We start from the raw sequence: 23,514 nt of genomic DNA, 5'->3' as shown, positions 1-23,514 counted from the left end.
GCATGCTTTAATAGTGCTTCAGTCCCGGTCCCAGCAAAAAATAGATGGTGAAAAGGTTTTAATTGAAGGAATTTAAAGAAAGGGCATTTAGAACGGTGGTTAAGGGTAAGGCCACCAGCAAAGAACATTGTGGCATCTCAGGACAGTGGCAGCAGGGAGCCATTGCTACTCCTAAGCTGGAAGAAAACATGGCGTCTGATGCCCCATGCAGGTTGGAACCATGGAAGGAAGGCTGCCTGAAAGGAACTTTAACCAACCATAGAGGAGCTCAGCATTGCCAGCACCTGGCGGGGCGGGAAGGAGAGAAGCGATCAATGTTCCAACCTGTCTCCTTCCACCTGCAGTCCGCTTCCTGTCTATGGCCTATTGGCCACAGCCCTCCAGAAACCAGAGCTCAAGGGAATTCGGCAGTAACCCTGGGGCCCGCAGCAGAGTAGAGAAGGGCAAGGGTGGATGTAGGGAAGCAGGAATAACCAGTACAAACCAAGGTTTGGTCTCTCCGTGTTTAAACAAGCAAGCGAGCGAGCGAGCGAGAGAGAGAGAAAAAAAACAACTGACAGATTATCTACGTACATATCATTATATTATACGATACTAAGAAAGTAAACAGCACAGAGGCAAACTTCTATAACGTGCAATAAATGGAGAACCTCTGTAATATATCACTCATTAATAAAAATCCACTTAATAACAGGAAGAATCTAATAGACCAATTAGCAAAACAACATGGACCAATTATTTCCAGAAGAGAAAATACATAGACGAAGAATGTTTGGTCTCATCCGAACATAAGAAATACATGTTAAAACCAAAATAAGATCTCGTTTTCCTACTGAATTATCAAGAAAAATAAGTAATACCTAACATGGGCAAGGACACAGGGAAATGGGCCTTTCATACACTGTTAGTGAAAGTAGAAGCTGGTGCGGTCTTTCTGAAAATCAGTTTAACAATTCCGCTTGCATTATTCTGTCTTAAGGAAATGATCAAAAACACAGATAAAGATCAACGCACAAAGATACACATAACAGCTTTAATTATAATAGACCAAAAAAAGGAAACAATGTCCAACATTAGTAGAAGTGTTAAGTGAATTACACAAAGTCCATTCTATCACATTTTATGGGAACATTGAAAATCATATTCATGATGACATTTTTTTGTCCTAAGGTAAACAAAAATGCAGTATTGCAAAATCGTGTGTATAATATCAGCATGGCCATACTTAAAGAAAAAAGTCAGGAAAATATTGAAGAAAAAATATCAAAATGTTAATAATAGTTGCTTTTTCTCTGGACAGTGAGGATTATAGTGATTATTTCCCCCTTTTGCCTCTTTATGCCTTTGTGTACTCTCCAGATACTCTAAGATGAGGATGCATTCGTTAATATTTATTGAATGCACACACTGTACCAGTCATTGTTGGGAGGACCTGGACACACAAAGTTCTTGAGGCTCAGCCCTTGCCTGAATTTGCTTACAATCTAGTGAGGGTTTTGTTTTGTTTTGTTTTGTTTTTTTAATTTATTTATTTATGAGTGAGAGAGAGCAGGGAAAGGAGCAGAGGGAGAGGGAGAAGTAGACTCTGTTGAGCACAGAGCCCGATGCAGGGCTCCATCTTAGGATCCTAATATGACCTGAGCTGAAACCAAGAGTTGGACGCTTAATCAACTGAGCCACCCAGGTGCCCCTCAACTTCAAAAATTAGATAATAAGAAAGCTGTTGTTTAACTAGAGTGAGTGAGGAGTAACGTCACATCTATTCCCCATTTGACCTCTTTCCCTCAGACCACCTTTCCAAGCCCATAGGGATCACGGCTGTTTTATCTTCCGAATATGTCTAAAACCCTATGCGAGGTAAACCAATAAATCTTTCAGAAAGAGTAAATAAATAAAATATCTTCAAGGCTTTGGAGTAGGTAAAGAGTTCTTAAATAGGACACAAACATGCTAACTGCAGATGGAAGAAAATGGTAAATTCTATAAAAGTTAAAACTCTGTTCACAAAATCACATGATTGAGAGAGTAAAACTGCAGGCCACGGAGAAGAAAGTCTATAATTCACATACAAGACTCCTGTCCAGAATATGTAAAGAACTCCTACGTAGCAATAAGAAAAAGGTAGACAACCCAGAAGAACAATGAGCAAAGATTTGAACAGGAGATCACTAAAGGATATCCAAATAAACATGGCAGGTTTTCCAAACATGAGTCACCATGCAATGCAGAGTAAAACCACAGTGTGATATCACTACACCCCCAAATTAAGGAGGTGGTTAGGTAGTAGCAAACATGGACCAAGATGTAGAGCAACTGAACTTCTGTTCACTGCGGGGCGGGGGGGCAGTGCAGGTTGGCACAATCACTTTAGAAAACATCTGGCAGGATCTGGAAAGCTGAGTGGAAGGGAACCCCATGCTCGGGAGCCCCAGTGCTAGATATATACCCGAGAGAAACACATGATATGTTCTTCACATTACGTTTATCATCACCAAATACTACAAGCAATCCAAATGTCCATCCACAGTAGGAACTGTGGAAATGATAAGATGATAGGAAATGTCTTATCCTACAGTGGGGACCAACTACAACTACGTACAACAGCATCTGTAAATATTGCAAGCTTAGTATTGAGTGAAAGAAGCCGAACACTAAGAGTACGCACTGCGTCGTTCTGTGTACGTGACGTTCGAGGACAACTGAACCAGTCTGTGGGGTTAGAATTCAGGAGTACTGATTCCCTTTGGCAGGGAGGGCCTGAAAAGTGGGGCCAAGGTAGCTTCTAGGGTTCTGGTAATATTCTGTTTCTTCATCTAGCTGGTGGTTATACTGGTATGTTTGTAGGAAAATTCATCAAGGCATACTTCTCTTTATGAAAATTAAAAATTACATGATATATATTTATAAATACAAATACAAATAAAATATAAATATTTATAAATATAAATACACACACGTATAAAATAGTTAATGTAAATGTGTTTATATACACATAGATATATATACACACACACAAACATACACACATATATATTCCATCCAAAATGTAACCACTTCTGACCCTCCTCTATGTTATCTCCATTCTAACGTGACTTCAATAGTGTTTACCCACTTCCTCTCTTGGAGTCTTTATCTGTAGCCAGAATAATAGTCTTTAAAACAGAGGCTTGGTAGTATCTGTTTTTGGCTCATAACCAGCAGTAACTACCCATGTCAATCAGAATAAAATCCTCAGAGGAGACCTAGATCCCTGACAGCCTGTATAAAACAGCGTCACCACACAGACCTGTCACGTTTATCCGTTTATCCTGCTTCATTTTTCTTTATAGTTCTTCTCACCAACTGACATACCATTGACTTGGTTCTCAGTTTATAACTGGCCTCTCTCTGACTAGAATGTGAGCTATATGAGAGCAGAGGCTTTAGCTTTTGGCGTCATGTCCCTGATATCTAGAATAGTGCCGGCATAAAGTAGGCAATGAATGAATGAATGAATGAATGAATGAATGAATGAATGAATGAGATGATCACCAAAAAAATAGAGGAAATAGGAGCACCTGTGTGACTCAGTCAGTTAAGCATCTGCTCAGGTCATGATCTCAGGGTCCTGGGATTGAGCCCCACATCAGGCTCCTTGCTCAGCGGAGAGTCTGCTTCTCCCTCTGCCTCTCCCCTCCCCACTCCCGGCTCATGCTAGCTCTTTCTCTCCCTCTCTCTCAGATCAATAAATAAAATATTTTTTAAAAAATATATAGGAAATAGGCAGAATATATATGTTTAGGTTTCTTTTATAGGTTAAGAAACAAGAAAATGAAATTACTTGATTTAATTCAGGAGTACAGCTCAGGCCTCTTTCTCTCTCTCTCCCTGTCCTTTGTCTCCCCATATCCACACATCACACACATCTATGAAACATAATTATATAACCCTGGTGGTTCAGAATTCAGCGAGGGTGACATCCAGGTGAAGATTCATTATACTGGAATTTGGCATTTTTATCTAAGCCTTGTTTTGTGGATATATGGCCCTTTTGAATACATGATAGTAGAAAACCTATCATTTTTCTTGCCAAAAAATATATGTGTTTGGAACCTAGGGATGCTCCCCTCAGCATTCTGCATAAGAAAATTTTTCAAACAAAATAACTCCATTTTTTTAGGCTCTACAACAATTCAAAACTTTTCCGGCCCTAACGATGATTGTTCGTAAGTGCGTATGTCCAGAAATTGAGATTGTTGCCATCAGAAGTCATACTTCCCTGTCCTCAGAGTGAACCGTGGGGCTCCCGGAGCAGGCAAGGGTGTTTATGGTTAATGTCTGTGTCTGGATAGAGACTGACCAGTTACCTTTTCATGGGGCCACCCAGTGGGGTCTGCCACTTGGCAGCTTGCCTAAAAACTGGTGAAATGTGTGCATGTTGGCAGGGGGGGGGGGGGGTCCAGTTTGGTTGCCAACCTGGTTGGCCCTTCAATTTGGGTTAAAAAAAAAAGAGAGTTTTAGGCCCTTTCAGTTACCACATAGCTGATGACACAGTTCTGTTGCTTTGGTTTTTAATTGAAAAAAATGAGAAACAGCGATAAGCCCCAAAGTCCACGGTATGTGCTCAACCACCAGTAAGAGTCTCCTTCCCCTCCTTCGTCTCAGAAAGCAGTAAGCATAACATCAGGCCATAACTGTAACAGCAGATTAAATAATAAAATGAACCCCAAGAGACATTGAGTATAACAAGGCCAGTGTCAGATCATTTGTTCTTCAAGTAGTTCAATCTTTCAATAAGGCAGACAATGATGGTTAGAGGGAACGATGATGCCTTTACTTATGAGTGAGTGCAAAATAGGCATTCCTGTCAGAGGAGAAAGCAATGCCAGATTTCACTTTGAAGCTCAGAATTACAGCTCAGGAGGGGAGAGCGTGGAGTAATGAGGATATATACATGACTCCAGTACGGAAGTTCTGGTTTCATTGGCCGCACAACTTGGAAGCTGTGTAACCCAGGGCCGGTTCATTAACCTCTCTGAATATCGGCTTCCTAGGGGTGTAAAATGAGGATGGTAAAAACACCTAATTTACAGGGCTTTTGTGAAGATCCAAGAAGGTCTTAGCTCTAAAAATATTTTGTAGCCAAGAATACGCTATGATAATGTATAGGATTATTAGTGTGCTTAAATAATTCATTGAATAACCTTCATACCTTCTCCCTAGCTCCTAAGGCCTCTTCCCTAAGGTTTAGCTGAAGTACTGCCCATGCCTGAGGTCTGCCTATCCCCGCTGTTGTAGATTAGGACAGTTTTCGATAATTACACGAAAAAGTTGTATATGTTTCCTGTCTGAACGAGCCTGCCTAAGCCTTCAGAATAGAACTGTGGCCTTCTCTGAAACCCACATTATTAATGCTGTGCATATATGAACAAGCGATTCCCTGACACCCTTGAGGGTAGGAAGATAGATGGAGATTGAAAAGTGAGGAAAATCTCCTCCTTCCCCGTCCCGGATGGAACAAATATTTTCTTCTCTGTAATAGAAAAAGTGGCTGTTTGGTTAACACGTATCCTATGCCAAGCACTGTGCTACACATTATTTGGTGTGATCCTCACAACATCCTGTACTATCATTGCTGCCTATAGACAAGAAGACTATAGACTACTTTAGAATAAGTAACTTAACCAGTGTCACATGGCGGAGTCAGAATTTGAACCCAAACCTGCCTAATTTCTTTCCCGGTCTTTCTCCATTTGGGGATTGATGATTTACCTCCTACATTTTAACTAACTTTGTGTGTCTGTGTTTGCCTTTCTGTTCCTTTATGCTTTCATTTTTTGGTATGCGTGTAATGAGTAGGGTAGAGGCTTAGGACACAGATGCCTAAGGTATGGTTGCCATGCTTAAGGAATTGTAATCCACTGCAAGAAAGATGACAAACAAAACCTATATGACATAGAAGAATTTAAGGGTTCATAAGGGATGGTGCACTAGCCTCCTCGCCTGGAACGTGCGAGTAATACTCTGCTTTATTCAGCTGTTGTTAGGATAGAGTGAAATGCCTTTATCAAGTGTTTGGCAAGGACCCTGACTCCTAGAAAGTGCTCAGTATGTGGACCCTATAGTGTTGCCAGATAGTCCCAGGATAATAACTAGGATCCAAAGCTGGAAAAGCAACGTGGTGCCAGATTTTGAGAGCCTTGAATGCCAGTCTAAAGAGTTTGGACCTTCAGCTTGGTTAAAAACAATTGTGCCAAGGTCAGTAATCATCGCAAAAAGAAATTAGAGCTGATGCTGTTTTGCACTACCTTTCAAAATTCATCATGAGTGAGACGGAGTTAAGGGCCACAGTTGGAACTGGTTTAAAGGACTTTTTTATATTTGATGCACTAAAGGGAAAGATGATATTTCCAAGTTTAATGCCCTGTACTTTTTCTTCCACAGTAATTAGCAAATGCCAAAGGCAGCAACTGGAGTCTGTGAGCTACTCCTCTCGCTACGCTCTGGGCCTCTTTTATGAAGCTGGCACGAAGATTGATGTCCCTTGGGCTGGGCAGTACATCACCAGTAATCCCTGCATACGCTTCATCTCCATTGATAATAAGAAACGCAATATAGGTCAGTACCCCCATTATTTCCCTTAAATACAGTAACAATGGTGGGTGTAGATCATGAAAAATGCTGTTTAATTGAGTGTTACCATTCTGAACAGAGCAAGCATTTAACTCCAAGCCACAGGGGATAAAATTTAATGTCACATTTGGCCAATAATAAAATACACAGTGAAACCAGCAAAGTTTTTCAGAAAATCATTCACCACATGGTTTGTATTACTGAGTTCATGAAAATAGTGTCAGGAGTTTTAAGATTTCAAAATGGCCCAAGTTCTATTGCTTTACTATGGGTCCATCTATATGCAGAAGTATCTCTCCTCCTTTGTGGCTTGGTGGAGTTGTTTTCTGTTTGTTTGGCTGTGTTTCTAAATTTGCTAAGTGCTACTCTTTCCACTTCCCAAGCTAGAAATAAAAAGCGAATTTTACTATGTTATGAAAATCCTTCACTTCAGTATCATCTTATTTATTTGATTTTCATCTGGAAGACTACATAAAATTACTTTGTGTACAATATGACGAAAATGATAAGTAAATTGTTTCGTAAGAGCTTCACTAGAATGGGCTAACATCTCCACTCCACCCTTTTTGTTGAAGGTAGTTATTAAAATTAGATTGGAATTTCAAGAATCAACATAACGCTCATCTCAGGAATAAAGGAGAAAGTGTCTTCTTCTTCGCAGGATTAGAATGATCCCTAAGATAACTGCTTTTTGAAGAATAAGCTCTAACGACCGGAAACGACTAAATTCTTGCAGGGAATTGTCATTTCAGTTTGTTATGGTGTTTTCTGTTGCAGTGATGGTTTCACCAAGCCATTAGTTAGAAGTCTTGCTTGATAAAATCACCAACTAACATCTCTTGGCTTGGCAGAACTTTATAATGATAGAACTGGGCTGGAGTATGGTTTTTATATCAGAGTACTTGATCTTAGAAAAATGTTTCTTTTATAACTTAAAACTCCCTCAGGGCTAGACTGTTTATGTTAACATGATACCACATATATGTACAATCAGCAGTTCATGAAATGCCCTGTAACAACAATGGAGTAACCATTTTTAACTCTACAACTTCTTTGTTCTGAGAAAAGAATAGCCCTTGATCTTCTCATGTTATATGTTATGAGTTGGACATTATCCTTTGTGTCCTGTTTCATAAGATACGATATCTGTTAGGGTGTATTCAGTAATATGTAACAGAAAAACCAATTTAAAGTTGTTTAAACAACATAAGGGTGTGAGTTATGTTATATTATCATTTGTATTATCTGCTGTGGACTGAATTGTATCCCTCCGAAATTCATGTGTTGAAGCCCTAATCTCCAGTGTGATTACATTTGGAGATAAGGCTTTTAGTATATAATGAAGGTTAAATGAGGTCATAAGGGTGGGATCCTAATCCAGGATGATTGGCGGCCTTACAAAATGAGGAAGAGAGAGTTCTCTCTCCTCGTGCACATACTAAGGGAAGGTTGAATGAGGATGGTGAGAAGGCGGGAAGGCAGGCTTTCTGCAAGCCAGGAAGGGAAGCTTTACCAGAAACCCAATCGCCTGGCACCTTGATCTTGAATTTCCCAGCCTCTGGAGCAAAGAGAAATACATTTGTATTGTTTAAGCCATGCGGTCTATGCCATTTTGTTACGCCGGTCCAAGCTGACTGACACATTATCGAAGAGGAAGAAGTTGGGGAGACATCAGGAAGGATCAATTCGAGACCTGAGCAATATCTTCAAGGACCTAGAATTATCCTTCTCTGCTCTCTTCACTCTTGAGGTAGAGACCTTCTTTCTCGGAGGATTGGTACAAGATAGCGCTAACCACTGGAATCACATCCAGACCCAACATGTTCAGGAAGAAGAGGACCATTCTGTTTCTGTTTCTTTCTAAGAATCAAGGAATTCTTTCCAGAGCCCCCTCAACTGACGTCATCTTGTATGTCATAGGTCAGAATTCGGTTTCCTGACCAGTCTGAAAGTCATCATTCACCAGCAGGGGGGATGGGACTGCCACAAAGAACTAGACAGATCAAGATTTACTCCTGGAATTGCTGTTAGGATCATCTTCCTTGAGTCATATGAGGGGTAGATACCTGAAAAAATAGGGTTTTGTTTGGAGGAAAGAAGGGAGTAGCAGATGCTAGGTTGGCAATACATAACGCCCATCGTGAATTTTCAAGTCAAGTCACATCGTAGACGGGAGGTAAATTTCCAAAGTTGACACATAAAGAGAAGAACCGTGTAGGTTCAGAATTATCTTTGAAAATCACTTAAATCTACATGACATTTTGGAGAGAGAAATACCTTTCAGTAAATTCAGGATAGCCATCGTTCCAACATCCCATAGATTTCAGTTTCTTTGGTTGAGGCCAGATGAAGTAGTTGGCTTGCATTTATAGGACAGAGTGATATTTTCTACTGTGAACGGTGCATGGAAAGAAAGAAATAGCAGTCGTAGCTCCTAACAGATTAAATCGCTGTACGAATGGAGTGGGGCAGTGAGTGACAGCACCCAGAGTACAATGCAGTAGCAATTTATTAAAGAGGTATGCAACTTTGAAAGAGCGCAAGAGAAACATATTAATAAATTCTCACATGATTGGCAGCATCTGAAATAAGAGAAATAAAAAAATTTTTTTTGTATTAACAACCACTGAGTTTTAAAGCGGGAAGGCTGGGTAGATTGGAAACCCTGTTCTTGCTACAGCAGGTGCCTCTTCGGACAGCAACAAAATGCCTGCCTTTCTTTGCCAGTTTTATGGCAAGTTAATCTTGGATTATGCGAGTTTTAAATTATGGGAGGCCTCCAGTAATGGCGTCCCCTAACATAAAATCTAACTGCCTTGCATTTAAACTTTTTTTTTTTCCCCTCACTATCTGGGGCCAGGGTGCTACATGTGTCTAGTTGAATTCATACAATATAAATGTCCACATAGAATAACTCTGCTGTATTTTATTGGTGCTGATATTTAAGTAGACCAGTAAGAGTTGTCTCTTTATGTTGCTAACACTACCCCGCACCCACCCTGTCCTTGGAGTGTCTGATTGAATTTAGAATTAATACTGTAAATATACACAGTCAAGTAATGAAGGGGAGGTAAGGCAGCAGCAAGAAAAGAGTGGCAGGGTTGAGTCCACAAAATGCAGTCTGTTGTTAAGTCTTAAAGAGAGCCAGAGGATGAAGGATTCGTGGGCCAGACCAGACAAAGGTCAAGGAGTAGTCATTTGTCAGATGTCGGGAATAGGCAGTTCATGCCGAAAGCCACAGTGAGAACCCAGATCTCCTTAGGCAGAAGGGCTGAATTCCAAGACATGTGAGACCCAGCTTCAGGTACCGATAGTTAGGGGTGGGAGCCACTGTACTTAGGTTTGTGTTTCCCAAAATGCGTTCAATGGAACATGAGTTCCTTGATAGGCTCTGTGGGAAGGGGCTCTGTGATCACAAACATTTGCAAAATGCTACCAACTTTATCTCGAATTTAGAGAGTTTCAGGTCATATTGCTCTATTAAAAGACATTCCTGTTTTTAAAAAGCCACCTTCTCACTCATGTAATCTAAAATTTCCCAAATGTATTTGACCAGGGGTATTTTATTTGAGTGCCATACCTACTAATATCCAACAGAAATGGTGCCCCTGGACACCCTTGGGAAACCCTGACTTGACATCACTGTGTGCCTCCAACCTGCAGGGGAATCGTAGGCCAGTGAAGGGGGGTGGCAAAGGCTGATCTGGAAGCCATCAATAGAAAAATACTGATTTTATTTTTTAGAGATGGGAGAAGCTTGAAGCTACCCTGGAACCCACCAAGAGTTGCCTCATTAGAACAAACGGTAACTTCTGGGGCACCTGGGTGGCTCAGTCATTAAGTGTCTGCCTTCGGCTCAGATCATGAACCCAGGGTCCTGGGATCGAGTCCCGCATCGGGCTCCCTGTTCCGCGGGAGGCCTGCTTCTCCCTTTCCCACTCCCCCTGCTTGTGTTGTCTCTCTCTCTCTGTCAAATAAATAAATAAAATCTTTAAAAAAAAAAGAAGACAACTTCTATCCCTCAAGAAATTCCAAGGGATTTAGGAGCTCCATGTTAGGAACCAGGATCAAAGACCAACTATTTGAACAAAAGATGTTTTTAGTGCTCTTATCACTTGGGAAATTACAAAGATTTTAGGAGCTCTGAGCCAGGAGCCAAGGGGAGAGACTAATATATGTATATATATTCTATTATTTCACATCTCCCAAGAAGATCCCAAGAGATCCCTCTCAAGATCTTATATTTGGAATTAGCCTGGCCAGGAGTAACTTCTTAGATTCAACTCAGTTCTACCTGTTAATAGCTGTTTGATTTTGGATAAATTACTTAAACTATCTGTTTATTGATCAGTATGTTGAGGAAAACAAAACCAACCCCAAAGATTTGGGGATGAAATGGCTTTAACATATAAAAGGAGTTTCATATAGCACTTAGCAAGTAATAAGTCAGTATCTATAGCACCTATTATCACAACTAATAATGCCACTCTTGCATTTGGATATTATATTTCCCAAAGCAAAGGGCATAAATATAAAAGCCTCCCTTTGGTGAATGCAGCCCTCTGATACCAGTGCAGATAGGAGGCTGGGTGGCCTTAATAAGTAAGATATATAAGTTACCCTGAAAATGGTTGGTCACAATTTCAGCATCCTTCCCTGTTCACCATCAGGAAGAGTATTAACGATAGTAAAATAGCCAATAGGCAGCAATCTGAGGAGATTAATATAATCTGCAATTCTAGAAATGTCAATGGCCAATGACTATAATTACACAGCTTTCGATAACTCATCAAAGGAATCCGTTCAATTCATCCCCAAAGAAAACAAACAAATGAACAAACGTTTTCATCACATGGAGTTTACACCTGCCAGGACTTTACTGTCAGGGATCCTTGAGTAACAAACGCTAGTCTAATGTGTCTTGCCTCTAACAGAAGACGCAGGAATGTTCTTCACCGAGCTGTCGATTCCATCAACTCTTTATAAAAAAAACAGGAGCATAATACGAAATCCTGTAAATAATTGGGATGAGCCTGGGGCCTCAAATCCAGTCACCTTGGGTTCGCTTAAGGGAGTTTGTGCTTATTCCAGTTAAGCAGACAGCCGTGCAATTGACAGTACAAAGTGGTCTGCTTTAGGATGCGAATAAATGTGGTATTATTTGCCCTTAAACTTGCAGAAAATGTAATCAAGAGAGGTCCACTTGGGGTTTTTTTAAAGACTGATTTATTTGTTTTAGAGTGCGCATGCACCAACATGGGGTGGGGGGAGGGGCAGAGAGAGTGGGAGAATCCTCAAGCAGACTCCCCACTCATGTGGGGCTCGATCTCACGACCCATGAGATCATGACCTGAGCCCAAATCAAGAGTCAATCACTGAGCCACCCACCCAGGCGCCCCAAGAGAGGTAACACTTTGAAGTAGAACAAAAAAGGAAGAGGGAGAAGAAGGAAAGGAGACTGTAGTGTGGGGGGAAGGAAGGGAAAAAGGAGCTGTAATCCTGAAAAATGGTTAGGTTTCCTGTTCGGGCTTTTGTTCTAAAATACGAACTCCAGAAGCAGAGCTCCCAGGTAAAATAGCAATCATTGTCTTAAAATAACCAGCAATAACCAGTTACAAGATGCATGATATGCTCTTTTGTATAATAGACGTAGTCATTTGTGACTCAATTAGGTAGCTGCTGCTGTCCAGATCAACCTGTTAAGACAATTTACTAAACAGCCAATACTAATTACAAATATCCATCTCATTATTACAGTGATGCCCCAGAATGTCACATGATCGTAATATCGAAATCTTGGGATGATCTCCCAGCAAGGAAAAAATACACGTGTGTGTCTACGTGTGTATACACATACACGTAAAACTAAATGTCTGTTTGTTGTCACTTACATCAATAGGCACAAATCATAAAATGCACTGATCTCATTTCACATAATATTTGCCAATTCTCAAAACAAAAAGGATTTTCATTAGAGAGTGAAATTACTGAGCCCATCTTGTAAGGAGAACATTTGCATACAAAGTAAAAACAAACAGCAGACCCCTTTCAGCCTCTGGATTCCCTATCAAGCTATCCTCAAGGGGAACGATTTACACCCAAGAGAGCACGTGCCCTCCCACTTGCCAAGCAAATTAACTCATATGAAAATCAGTGCCAGAGACGGAAGGAAACTGGAAAATGCGGCGAAATATATAACATCAAAAACAAACTTTAGTCTGCTTATCCCTTAGAAATAACAACAACAACAACAAAAACCCCAAACTTTAAAAATGTCCTGTGGAGAGTATTACCAGGAAAGATATTTTACAGACGTTTCTTTCAGAATAACTGAAGTCACAGATATTTGCTTTATATGTTTCCATTCTCAATTTGTTGAGCAGTTATTTACGAATATGTATTGAATGGCTCTGTACTAAGAACTAGGGGCTCTTAGTCCCCACCCTCATGAAACAGAGTTCCGTGGTCTGCTCGAATGTGGAATTCTGAAGGAAAGAGATAGAGAGGCTCTGTTGAGACAAGTGACCTGGAGTCAAGGAAGCGTCCTCCTAAATATAAATGGATGCACGAACAGAGACAACATAGAGACCATTAACTCACATCTGGAATCAAAACCGGGGAAAGTCGTGTTGCCTCGTGACAGTATTATAAGCTTTTAAAACAACACTTAAGACCTTCTGTCAACATGGAGCCAATACTCTTCTTTCTTTAGGTGAAGAAATGAGAAGTGGGGGCCATGAAACATTTCAATCCGTGAATAAGTCAGAAACTTTAGCCCGGCCTATTATTTAACTTTCTCCTGGGGCTGCTAAAAAGTTCCATACAAGTAAGTCATGAAATGTCTAGGAGGCAGTGAGCAAAACGGTGAGGAAAGTCTGGAGTGTGTAGCTTCCTGGCATTTCTGTAACTACAAACAGTTGCAAATTACAAATGTACAGAACAGCCACACTGAGAAGTTGAGCAGGATTGAATATCCTTAGTCCCTTTTTTTTCCAACCTTCCCCCTCTGTGTTCTGCCTGCCCTGCCCTCTGAGAGTGGTATTTTCACTTGGGCTGTTGGCCTGAAGTTGTGGCTGTCGGGCTGAGACTCACCAAAGACCTTCATGTTGGGTCTTTGGTGAGTCTCAGAATGGGTCTTGAATGCAAGAGCCAGATGTGCTGGTGACTGAGTGTGGTTTTATCCACGGTTAGTGGGGCAGAAGGCGGGAATGAGAATCAGGCCATGGTGTACGGATCTGAAACTGAGAGGTCGTAGGTGAGAGCAACAGAAAAACTGGCAAAGGCTGCCATTACTGCTGCCGATTTCGAAAAGAAAAAGCAAGGGAGAACTCTGTCTTGGCTTAGTAAGGAGGTGAGGGAGGTCAGTGTACAGCAATGGGGGAAAGATCCGCAGAGGGGCCCAGGTGGGACTTGCCATGGTCTTTCTGTCCTCTCTGCTAACAAAGGTCATGGAACTAGGTGGGTAGCTATTGTCTGATAAAAAACTGTTCTATTAAATGTAATAACATCTAATTTTGGCTATTTGTGATTCCAGTCCTTTTAAGGGGTGGTTCTTTTGTCTGCTGAGCACCTGAAAGGGATGGGATGCCAATTGGGAGTGGAAACAGGGAGAGCTAAATAGCTTTGCCTAATTGAGGAGAAAATTTCAGATGTCCTGAGACAACGGGGAGGGGGAGGAGCAGAGAAGGGGAAGAGGAAAAAGCCAGCTGGATGATGGAAGGCTCTGGCTTGACCCGAGGGATCACTGCGTGGATTTGTAACTTCTTTGCTGGATGATTTACTCTGTGACCACTCCCACAGCTCCCTACAACCCAACACAGCTCTGGATTGAGCAACTGCTTTAAATCCATGCTTGCTTTTTTATTGGGGACTTGTTGAGTAAAGTCAACATAGTCCAGGCGCTTTGGGGAATATCTAGGATGAAATTTGATAGGAACTTTGAGATTTCTTCAGGTTAGTTTCCGAGCGGGCCCTTGGAGGGTGGCAAGCCCACGTCTTGAGTTGAGAACAATATTTTGAATCAAGACAGAACTCCTCATCCTCTGGACCTCGAATAAAGTAAAGTCCAACTTGCTGCTTCCATTATACCTGCGACTGGGTCAACTCGCTGGGGGCACGGGGAATTGGGAAAAGACTGTCTCTGTGGGACTGAACTGTTTCGAAGGATCGTGAAGTTAAGTCCTTACAGTGGTCTGAAGTGAAGCTGTCAACACTCTGGGTTGGAAGCCAAGGCTCAAAATGATGTGCTTTGCTCTGCTTCCCAGACAAGTGCATGGTTTTCATCATCCTGGAGGCATCTCAAAACCTCTGCAAGTTGAGAACAGTCTTGTAAAGCTCCGTAGCACTCCGTCAGCTTGTGAGCCTCGGGTCCTGAGAGGCTGTGTAGACCACTGAACTGGATGAGAGCTTGACAGGTCTTAATTCTGGTCCATTTTTATCCGGGCCTATGACGACATCGACCCAAAGAGGTCCTTTGCCTAGAGCTCCCTCAGAAAAGATTTCACCATTTCCCTCCCTGTCAAGAATTCCACCTCAGGTCAATCTAAACATCTCGTGGGCTGAAGAATTGAAATGCCCTGTTTGCAGAGCCTGCTGCTTTCTCCAGAATTAGAAGTTCTCCCCTGTAGCAGGATACATGCCACGATCCATCATGCACGCTATTCATTAGCTGGTCCCTCTTATCTGCATCCAGACTGAAAATATGAGATAGACACTAGCATCACGGCATAATGGGAGTGTGGACTTGGAGCTCAATAATTTGCTGAGCCCATCATCCTCAGTGTAGTTCTGAGATGCCCTTCCCTGGTCCTGAGAATTAATGCTTCGCTGACACTGAGAATTAAGCCTTTGGCCCTGGTCACCCACTTAGCAGGCAAGGAAAATTAATAGCTAGTCAGCCCATTGTTCATCCCTAAGACAATCTAGGGATCTGTTAGCACTGCCCTTTGAATCATATAAAATGAATGAGCTCCCTTTGTAATTTCTGAATCTGGAAGCCTTTGAAAAGCACATGTGAGTTCTTGGCAATCAGAATGATCAGAAGCCTCTTTGGGAGGCTCTCCGTGCCTCGAACACTGGGACTAGTTGACTAGACTGTATCAGAGGGATTGCCAGTAAGACCTGGAAATTTTATGGAGCCTTCTCCCCAAAGAGGTACAAGCATTCTCAGCAACAAATTTACCGTGGTCTCTAGAGAATATACATCTGTTTTGAATGATGCCCTGTAACACAGACCTTGATTTCCAAGGTTACGCTTCAAAGGATCCCACTGTTCTCTTTGTGAAAGATAGTTCTTTTTAATACTTGAATAAAGAACAACTGTGCTCCAGCTGAAATACTGAACTTAGAAAATATGTGATAAGCTCCACAAATGTGTCATTTCCCTGCCACAGTTTAGCAGTCATGTCTCTGTTTTGTATCCCGATGGTATTAAAATGAAATGCTATCTTGCATAGAAACCTTGCCGTAAATGATGAGTTCATATTAACCCAAGCTCGGGGAGTGGTGAATTCTTTACTGTATAATTCATGACTTAGTTTTTATTCTCATGGATGGTCAAAAACAACCAGTACTATCCAGCATGATGCAGTGGGCTTTGCACTCACAGAGACCTAGCTCCCAAGTATAACTCAACTCTTCCAGTTAGTTTGAGCCATTAAGTTGAATGGCAGCCTTTTCACATGATTCAGCCTTAGAAAGCTCTGACCATGAATAAGTTTCATAATCTCTCTGGTTTCACTTACCTGTACTGTAAGTATAAGGTTAATAACATCTCCCAGGAATGTTTCAGGGGCTGAGTGTGATGGTATGTCTGAAAATCCTAGTACCAAGCCTGGCACATAGTAGGGCAGTAAATGCTATTTTTATAGTTGCTGTCACATAAATTATTTTACGGTCTCAGTCTATCAGTTACATAAACCTCTTCGATTCTGAGAAAGAGATGAGAAAAGGAAATTGCCAACGGTACTAGTTTAATTAAGTTATATTATCTTTTGTTAAAAATAATAACACGCGTTGTTAGGGTGGGTGAACAATATCTCTGTACCTGAAGAAGGTGTTAAGCTGGGATAACATTAAGTGAGATGTAGTTCTTCTGTCTTTTTATGGAATCTCAGATGACTTTTTGCATGAGAATTATTCACAAAAAAAATTTGCACTGCAGCATATCCGAGAAGAGTAAGACACCGAAGTTAAGCCGTCAGCAGATCAAAGGGCTGAGACAAACAGAGCAGGTTTGCAAGTCGGACTGCAGGGTCCCACCACAGGAAATCGCATTGTGCTTCATAAATACTTTATATCAGTTAGCATTTTTAACTCTGTCCAGAAGCACCAATCCATCATTGTGCCCAGATGTGATGTGATTGAGTCAGTTTCGCCTAAAGAACCCTTTGGTTTATTACCAGTGACTTTCTTCTTATTGAGTGAGCTGAGAAGGCTTTGATATGCCCTCTAAAGATCATATGTGGGCCCTGCCAGTTTTAGTGACCATTGCCCCTACAGACTTCATATATGTGCTCATTTAGATAATGAGAAGAATCCGTGTAGAGGACAGGTCATTGAATTCCCTGCCTAATATGAATGAATATTAAACATTGGGATCTGAAAAGAATATATTGAAATTCCATTAATATTTATAACCGATCTGTGGGACTAAGGGAATTCTTCAGTATAAAATATTCCAAATTCATGTTTGTAAGAATGAAGCATCCTTGAATTTAAAATATAGTTTTCCTCACTGAAATAGATTTCTATTACACATATACCTGGTGAAATCTTTGTTGGTGATGTTATATATCCTTACATTATTTAATAGTGATGGGGAAGGCATTTTAGAACCTTGAGCTCAACCGAACCTAGTTCACTCTTTTTTATCAAAAATAAAACGTCTGTTTGTTCCCTTTTCCACTGTCTATATTCATAATAATGGTTTCTCAAGAGTAGCTAACAATATCATAAAGATTACAGTCCCTTTGATTTAAGAACTTTTGCCAAAACATAGATTCAATCTCTTTTTTTTTTCTGTCAAAATAAAACAGAAAGAATAATTCCACTGGTCTTATTTGTAAAGGAGATAAGAGTGTCCACAGTAAACCAGTAAATTTGCTCTATGAAAAAGGCCAGAAATATTTTGACACAATCATAAATAAAATCTTCACCATCTGATTAAATCAGTGTCAGTTATTCAAATTCAACATTTTATAACTTTAGGACTGAAACTTCCCTTTAATGTACCAGTTGAACTAGAGCAAAGCTTTAGGTCAAATCCTCAAGCCCAGAGATCTATTTCATCCACTCGTGGAATCCTTTTGAACAGTTGCAAATCTAAAGCTGACCCCAGTTTCCCAACTATGGCGATAAAGTGATATCTTAGAGGCAGACCAGACTGCTGGTTCAAGGGGGAAACCTTGCCCAATTTGGGAAAAGGGTCCAATCATAATGCCACTTAACACACAAAATTTCCTATAGGGCACGAGGCTGAGTAGGCCCAAATAACAATGTATAATAGGGGATGGTTGTTTATTGCTGGTGACTAGTGGGGAAGCAAGCATCTTGCGGGGCTTGTCATCAGAGGAAGATGGGGCTTTCACACCACAGAAGAACTCCAGCATGGGCCTGGAGCTCTGAGTGCCAGTTAGGACAAATCCTCTGCTCTGGGGACCCGGGTAGGGCCCAATTAAAGGACTATTGAAATCCTTCCATTTTTCCTTTTGGCGGTGCCTGTAAAAGCTGCAACAGGCTGAAAATCTTCTTGTGTCTCAGGATAAATAGATGTTTTCATAAAACTTGGGAGGTCTTAGCCAAAGAAAAAACTTCTCCCAAACAGATCCTAAAATGTATGCTGTCCCACTAAACATGGCCCCTTTCTTGAAATGGGCAGAATCTATGGAATTTATGGAATTTTTTTACAGAATTAATGCGAGGAACATAGAGGAAAGATTATTCCAGCCCTGGACAGGGAATAGAATTCAGAATATGCTTGCTAGAGTAGCATTACTCCCTTTAAAAAACAAAACAGAAAAACCATATATGTTATAATCAAACTTAACACGTGCAGCACTGTGCCTTGATTGCCTCAAAATTCAGAACTTGTCCCTTCTCTAATCTTCTGTGTTTCAGAAAACAGAGCCACCAGTCTGCTAGCTCCTTAGCCAGAAATCAGGAATCATCCTTGGTTTCTTCCTCTCCTCTACCCCAATATCCGATCTATGAGCAAATCATACTGATCTTGCAACCAGAACAGACATCGAACCCCCTTCTCGTCATCACTGTCTCAGGCAAAACAGCCCCTTATTTTAGCTGGTCTCTCTGTGTTGTCCCTTTCCAGTTCATTCTTCACAGGGCCAGCACGGTCTTCTTAAAACACACATCCGTTCACACCGCTCCCTTTCCCATTCAGAGCCCTCCACTGCTTTCCCTGTGCACACAGGATTCAACCTCAAATCCTTATCATGACCGGCAAGGTCCTGAATGATCTAGTACAGGGGTCACAAACTTTTTCTGTAAAGGCCAGAGAGTGAATACTTTGGACTCTGTGAACTATACAGTCTCTGCTACAACTACTCAGGTCTACCAGTGTAACAAAAGCTATAGACATTAATAAAGGATCGGACATAGCTATGTTCCTTTTTTTTAAATTTTTTTATGTTAGTCACCATACAGGCCATCATTAGTTTTTGATGTAGTGTTCCATGATTCATTGTTTGCGTATAACACCCAGCGCTCCATGCAGAACATGCCCTCTTTAATACCCATCACCAGGCTAACCCATCCTCCCATCCCCCTCCCCTCTAGAACCCTCGGTTTGTTTCTCAGAGTCCATAGTCTCTCATGGTTCGGCTATGTTCCGATAAAACTTTATTTACCAACACAAGTGACTGGCCCACGACCTTAGCTGGCCAGCCCCTGACCCAGCACGTGCCGATTTCACTACCTCCTCGCTCCCTTATCTCACTTAGCCCCCTTGACACACCTCTCATTCCTGCCGGGGTGTTGCCCACTCAAGACCACTGTCCCCATTCTGTTCTCTCTGCATGGGACTGTCTCGGTGTAAATGTCACTCCCACATTTCATTCGGTGTTCCTATTGCCCTTTTATAGCTCCCTGTATTTTAATTGTCAGAAACTATACATTGCATTTGTTTAATGTCTGTTTCTCCTTCAAGTTGGGATGTCTGTGAATTCAAAGACTGGATTTGCTTTGCTCATCTTTGTATCCCCGGCACCTGGCACGCTGCTTAATGCACAGTCATTTCTCAATTAAATGTTTGGTACATTAAGAATGAATTAATGAGATCTAATCAAAACATGAAAGAAAACAAAAGATAACAATCTGGGCTCAGGATCTGAAGTATGAGATGCTTTAAGTCCGTTTCTTTCCAAGGTATTTCATTTTTAAAGTTCTGCACTTGAAATAGGCAATAAGTAGGAGTCAGGGTAATTAACAGGCATATCCCCAGATCTTAATGCTACAGGGGCACCGTCCTTGACGCATTGTAGCTTACACAAAGTCGTTCGCAGGTCAGGCAGCTCTACTTACTTCATCTTGTAGCTCTCTGCCTCTGGAACATGAGCCCCCAGGGTCAGGGTGAGGGAAGAAGGAAGTGGAGGTGGACTGGATGTGACGCACTTCACTGCCCCTCATAGTCCACCAACCAAAACTAGTTCCCTGGCTCCATCTTATCCACCAAGTGGATTAGGAATTGTCCTGGGGGTGCCTGGGTGGCTCAGTCAGTTAAGCGTCTGCCTTCGGCTCAGGTCATGATCCCAGAGTCCTGGGATCGGGTCCCGTGTCGGGCTCCCTGCTCAGAGGGGAGTCTGCTTCTCCCTCTGCCCCTCCCCCTGCTCATGCTCACTCTCTCTCTCTCTCATTCTCTCTCAAATAAATAAATGAAATCTTAAAAAAAATAAAAAAGAAAGAAAGGAATTGTCAGGGAGCACATAGAATATCTGGTGAGAATGAACTCACTCTCCCAAAGAACATAAAGAGTAGTTCAAATACATTCCCTAATATAAAATAAAAGTGGCTGAATGAAGGTACTATAAATCCCAGAGATTGGCATACTACCAATGATCTATTTTACCGATTTAAAAAAGCTTTTCGCACATGTTAATTTACCTCGTTTATGGTAAGATCTCACTTGGTGGTAATTATTAGTGTCTTATCTCCTGTCTCCCTCAGGTACTTTTCTACAATGACTTTTAATGTTTAGGAGAAGAAAATGCTCATTTTGTAATAATTTCATGTTATGATCATGACTTTTCTATATACTTTATAAGTTTGGGTCATTTTAAAATAATTCTGTGGCACATTTCTTTTTAATATATATTTTTTTAATTCTTTTTTTTAAGATTTTTATTTATTTATTTGACAGAGAGAGAGATAGCGAGAGCAGGAAAATAAGCAGGGGGAGTGGGAGAGGGAGAAGCAGGCTTCCTGCCAAGCAGGGAGCCCGATGTGGGGCTCGATCCCAGGACCCTGAGATCATGACCTGAGCCGAAGGCAGATGCTTAACGACTGAGCCACCCAGGCACCCCATTAATATATATTTTTTAAAGATTTATTTACTTATTTTAGAGAGAGAGTGCAAGCGGGGGGAGGGACAGAGGCAGAGGGAGAGAGAATCCTCAAGCAGACTCCCCAGTGAGCACAGAGCTCGACCGGGGCTCTATCCCAAGACCCTGAGATCATGACCTGAGCTGAAATCGAGAGTTGGCTGCTCAACTGACTGAGCCACCAGGCACCCCTATGGCACATTTCTTTTTAAAAGGAAAAGGTCAAGTCCAAAAATTGACTGTAGGAGAATGCTCTTTACAAGGAAAGAAATATATGCATTTTCTCTTTGCCCCCCAAACTATTTATGTCTGTGTAGGTTATTCATCAATCATACATTCAATCAATATTTATTGCCTTCCAACTTTGGGCCAGACATTGTTCTAGATATTCAGTGAATGAGACAGTTCTAGTGCTTGCATTCAACAGGGAGTATTAAAACATACTCTTTTTTTTTTTTTTATCTGAGAGAGAGAGTGAGCACAAGTAGGCGGAATGGCAGGGAGAGGGAAAAACAGACTCCCTACTGAGCAGGGAGCCTGATGCAGGACTCGATCCCAGGACTCCAGGATCATGACCTGAGCCAAACGCAGATGCTCAACCAACTGAGCCACCCAGGTGCCCCATTAAAATATATTTTAACATGATAATAAGTTAGAATTCCTTGGAAGTAAAATTTCAACAGTGTTTAATCTGATATTCTCTTTTTTCCTTGTTTTATTTTTGCAAAATTTTGGAGGATATATATTTTGAAGTCTATGTAATGATTGTGGAATTGAAGTATCCATAGCTCCATGAGACATCGTGGTTTCATCTGGCCAGTAATCCTAGTTGGGTCTTTGGCAATCCTTGAGTGACACTGACAGGAATATAAAAATGTACCTTGTTTTAAAGGGACAATAACAAACATATCTGCTCCCTCAAAGAAGGTAGAAACAATTCTATAATTTGAAATCAGCCTCCTGAGTTTTATCCTCCTTATTTACATAGCTTGCCTGGAAGAACTCCTCTGGAGAGATTGGTCTCTGGCACAAAACCAGATCTGCTTCTTGCACATGCAAATAAATGCAGGAACCTAAGGAATGATGGAGAGCGCTGGACTCAAACAGGAGTTGTTTGTTGGCCAAGTGGCGAACTTCCCTTGTACAGAACCTCCCGAGGGTCCTGTAACAGGGATTCTGTTGATCGGCACGGATTTGTCTTTGCCATGGAATCCGGAAATCTGCCTCCTGGTTTGCCACAATGGAAAGCTTTAAAAAATTGTTTCCTGTGAAAAGGTCAGAATTATTTGAAAGATAATCGGAATTTCCAATTCAGTAGTAAATATGATTGGAAAAGTCAAAGCCTCAAGTCCTGAGATGGGGAGTAGGGGAAATGTTACCTCAGACCCTCCTGATGTAGAAATACGTATGAGTGTTGAGCTCTGACATACACAACATGTATCTGGGTTTGGGGATACCATGGGTCTCCCCCTTCCCTCTTGCTGTGTGAGTGTGTGCCTACATAGCAGCTTGGGTGTGTGCTGATTAGATCTTAAATTGCAAATAAGAACATATGTTTTTCCTCCATGACTACTCGTTTCTATTAAAAAAAAAAAGGCAAAGAGATTTCTATAGCCTGAATGTAGAACAACTGAGTCAGGAGTTTGAAAAGTACAGAGAAAAAAAATGAAAACCAGAATGATGTTGTTGAACCTTTGAAAACTCCATCCCTGTAATCTTTATTACACTGAGCTAAGTGCTTTCCACGTTTTATCACATCTCATCTTTACAACTCTGTGAGGTAAATACTCTCCCCACTTTATAGATGAGGAAGCTAAAGCTCTAAGCTTTAAGTAAAACCATGACTTCAGCTGGAGCTTTCTTTGTCTCTACATCGTACTTTTTTGATAAAAGTAAACATCTCTATCCTGGAGATCCTGAAAGGAGACTTCTCTGGCTCCACCACCCACCCTTCAACACATCGAGATTCATCCTTCCCTAGAAATGAGACTCTTCCTTTGTATATTCTTCTCCAACCTGTACTTTCTGTCATATTGAAAATAACAGTGGCTTTTAAAATTCATTTCCTAAAGATGAGATTATAACACCAAACGTGTTATTTGAGGTTTCACTTGCTCCTCCCCTCCTCCCCTTCCCAGATTTGGGTTCTCCAGAACCTCAAGGGCACGTGTGTGCCTCCAGCCCTACCAGTCCGCTCTCAGCACCACCACCACCGGCCGCCATCAAGAACCCCAGCCATGCAAGAACTTGGAAATCTAGTTGTCCCATGACACTCCCCTGACAAATGACATTCACACTCATGGCACACTTGATGGGAGTAACTCCAGTTACTAGGAATCTGGAGAGGCCT

General features: G+C 41.3%; 1 protein-coding gene across 9 annotated transcripts in view; it reads left to right on the top strand.

Moving 5' to 3' along the window:
• The window catches only part of RNLS (renalase, FAD dependent amine oxidase), a 278,787-nt gene that overhangs the window by 194,594 nt on the left and 60,679 nt on the right, over positions 1-23,514 (top strand). For all 9 annotated transcript variants that reach the window (XR_010412412.1, XM_064594573.1, XM_064594571.1 and 6 more), the window contains exon 5: positions 6,424-6,597. Coding sequence is in view for 8 of the 9 variants with exons in the window: in XM_064594573.1 (XP_064450643.1) it covers positions 6,424-6,597 (174 nt within the window). In the remaining variant the exon portion in view is untranslated. The remainder of the gene's footprint in view (positions 1-6,423; positions 6,598-23,514) is intronic.

The sequence above is a fragment of the Mirounga angustirostris genome, unplaced genomic scaffold (genome assembly GCF_029215605.1).
Source record: "Mirounga angustirostris isolate CCGP_5_RB_7025 unplaced genomic scaffold, mMirAng1.0.hap1 SCAF_6, whole genome shotgun sequence".
NCBI classification, from domain to species: Eukaryota; Metazoa; Chordata; class Mammalia; order Carnivora; family Phocidae; genus Mirounga; species Mirounga angustirostris.
The sequence above is the reverse complement of the archived record's forward strand: the minus strand, read 5'-3'. Positions and strand labels throughout refer to the sequence as shown.